The sequence below is a fragment of the Corvus brachyrhynchos genome, unplaced genomic scaffold (assembly GCF_000691975.1).
Source record: "Corvus brachyrhynchos isolate BGI_N302 unplaced genomic scaffold, ASM69197v1 scaffold434, whole genome shotgun sequence".
Lineage (NCBI taxonomy): Eukaryota > Metazoa > Chordata > Aves > Passeriformes > Corvidae > Corvus > Corvus brachyrhynchos.
In genome coordinates this window covers 54463-63058 of record NW_008238372.1, presented here as the reverse complement: position 1 = coordinate 63058, position 8596 = coordinate 54463, and the positions used below count along the sequence as shown (strand labels likewise).

General features: G+C 49.0%; 1 protein-coding gene across 1 annotated transcript in view; it reads left to right on the top strand.

Moving 5' to 3' along the window:
- RUNX1 (runt related transcription factor 1) overlaps nt 1-8596 on the top strand; it is a 160320-nt gene that overhangs the window by 116966 nt on the left and 34758 nt on the right. Inside the window, 1 exon segment of the mRNA XM_008635281.2 lies at nt 7111-7302. Within this exon segment, the coding sequence (XP_008633503.2) occupies nt 7111-7302 (192 nt within the window).

Here is an 8596-nt window from a genome sequence, read left to right as displayed (position 1 = left end):
GAAAGAGCTGGAGAGGCCCAGCCTGGAGGACTCTGTGGTCTCACAGTCCATGGAGTGAGGGAATGCACGGCCTTCCCCAGCCTTTTTCCTGGGAATGTTCCCCTGGAGCCCTCCTGACACAACTGGACAGAGTATCAGTGATGGAAAGGGCTCCCAGCCTGAAATTAGGGCAGAAATTTGGAAATTGGCAGCCTAGGGAGGGCGTGGAGTCTCCATCTCTGGAGATATTCCAAACCCACCTGGAGGTGTTCCTGTGCCACCTGCTCCAGGTGACCCTGCTTGGACTGGGTGATCTCCAGAGGTCCCTTCCCACCCTAAAAATTCTGTGATTCTGTGAGCTGAAGTCCATTTTCTAGAATATATCAGGCAAAAGAGTCTTGATCTGGACTCTCCCCCCTGCTCTGGTTTGTTCTGAGACAGAATTCCTTCTTTTTACAAATTTTCCTCTACCTAAAATATCTGTGTGGTTTTTTTTAATAAAAGCACTGATTGTAAAAAGAAGAGCTAAGCAAAAAAAAAAAAAAAAGTCAAAATATTTTTTAATTACTGTTAAAACATGTAGGAAAAAATTCCAGAACTTCCAAAGGAGTTGGGGTTTCCCCCAGGAATCTGTAAATCCTGGTTCACCTTGTTGGTGTCACTGTACACAGAAAAATGGGATCACTTGGTGGAAAAGTTAAATGCTCAGCCCAGGATTGTGCCTTAAACATCATTTATCTGCAGTTATTCCAAGTGAGGAGCAGATTTTTCCAGCCAAGGTGAGCTTTGCCAGGGAACTGCTAGGAGAATTCACCTGGAAGGGCTTTCCAGTGTCCCTCTGGATCAGCCAGGCCATGGAGTCAGGGCATATCCAGCCTCATTCCCACATTTCCCAGCTCCTCGTGCCTGCAGCCAGGTGGGGGCTGATGACCAACACTGCTCCTGCTGCTAATTCCAGACAGAGCATGAAAATATTGGGATAATCTAAATATTGGGATAATCTCCTGTCTGCCACGCCGCTCCTTCTGTCTGGAAATGAGGCTTGTGCTGTCCAGCACTCTAAAAAAAACAGGAAGAAAAGCTATGATTGCTGATGAATCTCCCTGAAACTCTGCCTGCCTGATTTGTGCTCACCACAGCAATGATATTTGTCACTGAAGTAATCCAAAATGTCCTAGAGGGTCTCAGATTCCATTTTGAGAGAGTTTTTACGTGATTTTTAAACAGTGTTGAAGAGGTTGGTGAGCTCTGCCACTGAGCTGATCCTTCTGATGTGCAGAGAGGAGATCAGGGGAAAAGGGTGGGCAAAGAATTTGATCTCTGGGATATCTGGCACGTAGGAAAACAGTGTTTAGGCATTGTTAGCCGAAGAAAGATGCTTTTTTTGCAAGCGTTATAGTTGATTTTAAAGCATTTCCCAGCTTGGTAATAATACAGAAGCATTCTATTTTAATTAATAGAATCCCAGAATTGGGTTGGGAGGGACCTCAAACTCATCCCATTCCACCTCCTGCCCTGCAGGGACACCTTCCACTATCCCAGGTTGCTCCAAGCCCTGTCCCTGAACACTTCCAAGGGTGAGGAATTCATTTCTTTACAAGAATATATTCTTTTTTTGCACTAAACACAGTGTGTTCACTTCCTAGAATTATGTATGTGAGTTAGTTCCCTCTCATCACTGTACAAAATAATTGCAATAATTTCAGTTTCATTTCAGAACAATGTCCAGCACTTCATTAACTGGACACAAAGAAATGTGGGTGATTTTCTACCCCACTAATGCCAGAGCCAACCCAAAACCCTGAATAAAACCTGCCCTGAAAAGAGGAGATGCTTGGATCAAGGTCCAAAGTGCTGCCAAAGCAGACAGGTTTCTTTAAACTCACTCCTTACTTTGGTAAAGCCTGGCCAGACACTGCATTTTCCTGGGAATAATCCACTTTTTGGGTGTGAAAAGTTTCCTTTTCCACACGGGAAAAAAGGGGGGGTCAGAGGAGAGAAAGGGAGGAATTCAGGGAGAAAGGCTCAGCTTAATTAAACTGCCCTGTTGTGGTTTAACCCCAGGAGCAACTAAAGCACACTGACCCCCCACCTTCCCTGGTGGGATGGGGAGGGAATTGGGCAAAGAAGCCCCTGTGGGTTGGGATAAGGACAGCTTAATAATTGAAATTGAAATCATTTTAAGAATTGAAATTTTAAAACGAATAAAGCAAAAGGAGGTAACAAAAGGAGAGAAATAAAACCTTTCCCTGATCTCCAGCCCAAACCTTCCCAGACACAGCTCCAAGCCTTTCCCTCAGGTGCCTGTATGCTGATTTGGGAGTGGATGAGAAGTGACAGAAGAGTGGAGTAATTAAAAGGAAAAAAATTTGGTTAAAAGACAAAAAGAAACCCCATGAAATCATAGAATGGTTTGGTTTGGAAGGGACCTTAAAGATCACTTAATTCTACCCCTGCCATGGACAGGGATATCCCTTAATCCATCCCAGCAGTGTTTACTTGTGAAATGGTCCTGGTTTTCCACAAGAATTCCAGCTGGAAGAAGGAGAGGAGCGATGCCTTTCCTTGGCCTCTGCTTTACCCAATTCTGCCTCTCTGAGCCTGAAAGGCATCTAAGGAAGCCTTCAAAAATCCAAAAGAATTAAAGGAAAATCCAAAGCATGAAAGGAAAACTCAAAAATTGAAGGAAAACTCAAAATTTAAAAGGAAGGTAAAGGAAACCTGGTTCTTTTCCTGCACCTGGAGCTCTGCTCTCATCCTTTGGGGCCAGCGTGAATCCCAGACTGAGCCACCGTTCCCAGCCACCATTCCCACAAAACCAGGGACTGCCAAGGCACTTTGCTGCTGTCATTTCCACATCCCCAATCCCAACACCTGGCTGCAGGCCGAGGCTGAACGTTCCACAGTCTCTCAAAGTCCATAAAACTGCATTTCCCTGCCATTAAGAGGGGAAGCACTTTCATGTTGCCTCGCTGTAAAATTCTCGGAAGGGCCAATGTTTTCCCTGCCCTCCCTGTGTAATATTCCATGTAAAAAAAAAAAAAACCCTCCTGACCTCACTCAGGCAGCATTTGGAAGGGATAAGGTAAAAAACAAACCAAACCAAAAAGCCCCCAAACCCTGTGGTTTAGCCAAGCTGGCTGCATGTCCTATTTATTCCAGCGTCCCCAGCACCCACCCTGCAACCTGAGGGGAAAAATTGTTGCTTTTTTCTTCTCTCTGCTGATTGATCCTTGTCAAAAAAGCTCTGGGGACACAGGGAGGGGACGAGGGCAGTGGTTCCACCTCGTGTGAGCTCTGTGCCAAGGTCTTCCTTCAACAGCTGGAAGTTTGAGTGTTTTCCATCAAGATTTGTGGCACCTCGTGGCCAAAGCGGCTAAGCAGAGCCAGAGCAGCTTCCAAGCACCTTCCTGCTGCTCTTTTTTCATCCTGGAAAAGGGAGGTCTGGGCTTGTGGTCACCTCACGGGACTGGGAGCAGAGCAGCTGTCACAGGGTCACCTCCTGGCCGTGGGCAAGGCACCTCATTCCTCTGTCATTCCATTTCCCACCTGGCTAAAGGGTTAATAACAGTGCTGGCCTTGCCGGGGTGAGCTGAGGATAAGTTGCCTGCCCCAGCAAGGTGTTTAGAATGCAACTTCAAAGCAGAGCTAATAAACACCAAAATACAAGTCACCCTCACAAAGCCCTGCCTGTGCTTTGAGAGTGGCTTGGGAGAACTATTTATGTTTGGTACATTTTTCTGGCACAGTTCTTCACTCTCTTTCTGCAGAGCTCTGGTGCCAAATGGGTTCTGTGCAGCCCGAGTAGGAGAAATATAAAATCGATTTTCTGGCTGGGGACAGGGAGGGTAAAGAGGCACTTCTGGAGCTGCATCTTGAGGTGACAATTGCCTGGTGTTGATTCTGAGTGCTTCCCACCCAAAATTAAAATCTAGGCACAAAACCAGCAGAGTTCTCCTGAGGAAGAGCCTGTTGGTGCTGATCTTTCTTCCTTGCATTGACACAAATGGAATTTCCACAAATTCAGGGGATGAGACAGATCCTGGCTGTGCCCCTGCACTCCTGGGAATCCCAGGTTATGGAAGAGGCTTCATGCAGGAGGCTGAAGGCTGAAACACCCCCAGAATTCAGCTGGATGCTCTGGGGAAGCACAAGAAGGGGTGAAGGGGTCCAGGAGTTTCACATGGTAGATGCAGGGTGTGGAGATATCTTGGAAATCAGGAGGAATTCTGGATATCAGAGAGAATTTTGGACATCAGGAGGGATTTTGTCACAGAAAGGGGTGTTAAACATTCAAATGGGCTGCCCAGGGAGGTTTGGAGTGCCCATCCCAGGGGGTGTCCAGTGGACGTGGCACTCAGTGCTCTGGGCTGGGGACAAGGTGGGCATCGGGCACAGCTGGGACTGGATGGGCTGGGAGGGCTTTTCCAGCCTCAGGGATCCTGGGATTCTGTGAGGCAGGCAGAGATCCTCCCATCAGCCTGGCAACAGCCTGAACTGTGGGGTTCAGGAGAGGTGGGAGGGGAAGGGGAGGGCACAGGGGGTCAAACTTGGCCTTCCTGCACTCCTTTAAAAGCAGGAGATGTCTGAGGAGACTGAAATCGGGAATAAATGCCAGTGTGGGGCTGGATTTGGAAGGATGTGGCTCTTGGCTCTGCCAGCCCTGGGTAGAGCCTGTTGGAGCTTAAAATAATCCCCATGGATGAGGTATTTTACACATCTTGTGTGACTCCACATGTTGGCATTCACATCCAGGGTCAGGAGCCCAAGGCTTGAGGAACTTCCAGCTTTTCTTTGCTGACAAATGCAGCATTTGCTCCCAACCAACCAGAATGTCAGAAAAAAGTCCTTTTCAGCTGTCTTTGCTTCTCCGCTCCTTTTTTATTTCTATTTCTTCTTTTTTTTTTTTTTTTTTTTTTTTTTTTTTTTTTTTTTTTTTTAAGCCCTAATGGGTCTCTTTAATGACGAAACCACCGCTATATAATATGTCTTTTTATATTTTAATTCCTTCCCCCTCCCCTTGGGATAATTTACAGCACAGTGTGGAATCTGAGACAGTTCAAGCTGTGCCAAAGGGCCTGGCAAGGGGAAGAAATGCCGAGCCACTGAGATTTGGAACCATAAGACGAGTTATAAAATTTAATTTTAGAAATGCAGCTACTGGGAACTGCTTTTAAATGCACATTTTCCTTTTAGTGCATAAAATGGGCCTGTGTTTTGATGGAGCTGTCAGGGTGGCTTGAAAGAGTTCTCTGTAGAGGAAGGGGCCTACAGGGCTCTGCAGAGAACTTTTGCTGCTTATTCGCTGATATTCAACGTTTTGAGAGGGATTTTTAGGAATGTTTATGTTTGTGTGGAATAAGGGACAGTGGATAAAACAAAATAAAATAATGCCAACTTTTTATATAATCATGGAATGGTTTGGGTTGGAAAGGACCTTAAAGTTCATCCCATTCCCACCCCTGCCATGGCAGGGACACCTCCCACTGTGCCAGGCTGCTCCAAGCCCCAATGTCCAGCCTGGCCTTGGGCACTGCCAGGGATCCAGGGGCAGCCCCAGCTGCTCTGGGCACCCTGTGCCAGGGCCTGCCCACCCTGCCAGGGAACAATTCCTGCCCAAGATCCCGTCCAGCCCTGCCTTCATTCACCTTAAGGACATTCCCCCCTTTCCTTGTCACAAGTTCCGTTGTTTCTTCAAGGGAACAAGTACAAAAATAAAGATGCGAACAAGTAGAAAAATAAAGATGCTTGACATCTGGCTGGAGATTTGACCTGCCTTCCTGCCAGGGCAACAGTGTCCGATGGAAAGAAGGACAAGAGATAAGGCACGAAGATCCATGAGGCAGCTGATTTCCTGAGACAAATCCAGTGTACAGAAATCATGGAATCATAGAATAGAATCATGGAGTATGCTGAGCTGGAAGGGACCCACAGGACCGTGAGTCCAGCCCCTGGCCCCGCACAGACACCCCAGCGATCCCACCCCGGGCATCCCTGGCAGCGCTGTCCAAACACTCCTGGAGCTCTGGCAGCCTTGGAGCTGTGACTGTGAAAAGGCTGCGAGAGCTGGGATTGTTCAGCCTGGAGAGGAGAAGCTTTGGGCTGAGCTCAGTGTGGCCTTGCAGGGCCTGAAGGAGCTGCAGGAAAGCTGGAGAGAGACAATTCCCCAGGCATGGAGGGCCAGGAGCCAGGGAATGGCTTCCCAGTGCCAGAGGGCAGGGCTGGATGGGAGATTGGGCAGGAATTGTTCCCTGGCAGGGTGGGCAGGCCCTGGCACAGGGTGCCCAGAGCAGCTGGGGCTGCCCCTGGATCCCTGGCAGTGCCCAAGGCCAGGCTGGACATTGGGGCTTGGAGCAGCCTGGGACAGTGGAGGGTAGAAATGGGTCATCTTAGTCCTTCCAGCTGAATCTGGATGTGTCACAATGCTGCCCTGAGTCTCCAGGACCTTCCCTGTCCCCTCCCAGCCCTGGAGCTTCATGGGACTGTGCTCCAAGGGCTGCTCTGGGAAGTGCTGGAGCCTGTAATTCCCATGTGGCTGTGCCCAAGTCCCCTGTGCCCTGGCTGATGCTCTAAATTCAGCATTTCCTCTCTTAGAGCTGAGTGTCTGATGGGACCTCACATTCCCAAAGCTCCCAGTGCCACCAAGAGAAACTTCATTACTCCAGTTTCAATTCTGCCAGTGTTTATTTCCCATTCCTGTCCATAAAACCATTGCAAAAGGATCCAAAAGCAGGATTTGTTTGGGTTTGTTATTTTAGAGCCCCATCGCACTTTTCTGATTGTGGTGCCTGGGGACAACCTGGGATTGAATTTTTGAGGAGTTATCCCAGTGCAGGTTTAGCACAGGGGCCATTTCCTCCTTTTAGAAACTGTGGAGAGGGTAGGAAAGCCCTGAAATTGTCAGTGGATCTGGTTCTTCAGCCTAGGGGACATCTCAGGCTTCCCCACGATAAGATTGCAATGCTTGAGAGGTGATTTCAGTTTCGATTCAGACAGTCCCAGATTAGGCCCTTCACCAGTGGATCAGCAGTTGCAAAAACAAGGGGGAAAAAATGAAAAATAAACCAAAACCAACCGACCTCATGTACCAAGTGAGCTTTTCTGATCTTTTTCCCCCCCCTCCCACACTAGGACATCGGCAGAAAATAGATGAGCAGACAAAGCCCGGCAGCTTGTCCTTTTCTGAGCGTCTGAGCGAGCTGGAGCAGTTGCGTCGCACGGCCATGAGGGTCAGCCCACACCACCCAGCCCCCACACCCAACCCTCGAGCCTCCTTGAACCACAGCACAGCTTTTAACCCTCAGCCTCAGAGTCAGATTCAGGGTAAGTACCCAAAATCCTCCCCCCACTCGCCCACCTCCATCGCCGTGGCCGCCACGGGCCCATGGCCCTGCTGTGCTTCCATCTCATCTTGGTTCTCCTTGGGTATCTCTGACACATGAGAGCCTTTAAGGAGTGAAAAGAGGGGCTTCCCAATGGATGTTGGAATTTTGAGAAGCCCGAATTTTAAGCCTGGCAGGTTTTAAGGGGTTCTTTTAGGGGGTCCGTTCTAATCCTCCCCCCGCTCACCCACCTCCATCCCCGCGGCCCTCATGGGCTCACAGGCCCTGCTGTGCTTCCATCTCTTCTTGGTTCTCCTTGGATATCTTTGTTACATGAATGCCTATAAGGAGTGAAAAGAGGGGCTTCCCAATGGATGTTGGAATTTTGAGAAGCCCGAATTTTAAGCCTGGCAGGTTTTAAGGGGTTCTTTTAGGGGGTCCGTTCTAATCCTCCCCCCGCTCGCCCACCTCCATCCCCGCGGCCCTCACGGGCCCATGGCCCCGCTGTACTTCCATCTCTTCTTGGTTCTCCTTGGATATCTCTGACACATGAGAGCCTTTAAGGAGTGAAAAGAGGGGCTTCCCAATGGATGTTGGAATTTTGGGAAGCCTGGCAGGTTTTAAGGGGTCCATTCTAATCCTCCCCTTGCTCGCCCGCCTCCATCCCCACGGCCTAACGGGGCCATGGCCCCGCTGTGCTTCCACCTCTTCAGGGCTCTCCTTGGATATCTCTGCCATGTGAATGCCTATAAGGAGTGAAAAGAGGGGCTTCCCGATGGATGTTGGAATTTTGGGAAGCCTGGCAGGTTTTCAGGGCTCCATTCTGTGTCTTCCCAGTGTCAGCACAGCTCGTGGGGTTTGTTATCCTCACCTGTGCCTCGGAACACCTGCAGAGCCATTGTTGTCTTGCAAGGCCAGGCCTTTTTCCAGGTGTATTTCCCAATGGGTATTTGTCCATGAGTGTGCTGGAGGCAGAGGGAAATACTGTCAACACCTTGCTTTGACCTTTCCCAGGAAGGCAGCAGCAAAGAGACCTTTGGAAGGCAGCAGCAAAGAGAGCTTTGCAATGTGCTTCCTTCCCTAAAACTTTTCCCTGAGTGCTGGGACTTTCTTAGGACAGGCTGCTTTGGAGGGATTTCTGTGGCTGGTGGTTTTTCAGTGGGTTTTGTTGGAATGAAAACCTGCAAAAGGGTGACTCAGGATTTCCTCCCAGGCTCGGATGAAACCGAGTCATCCAGCTTGGAATCTTATCTGGCATCACCTAGAGTTGAGTCTGTCCCTGCTGAAATTCCTGC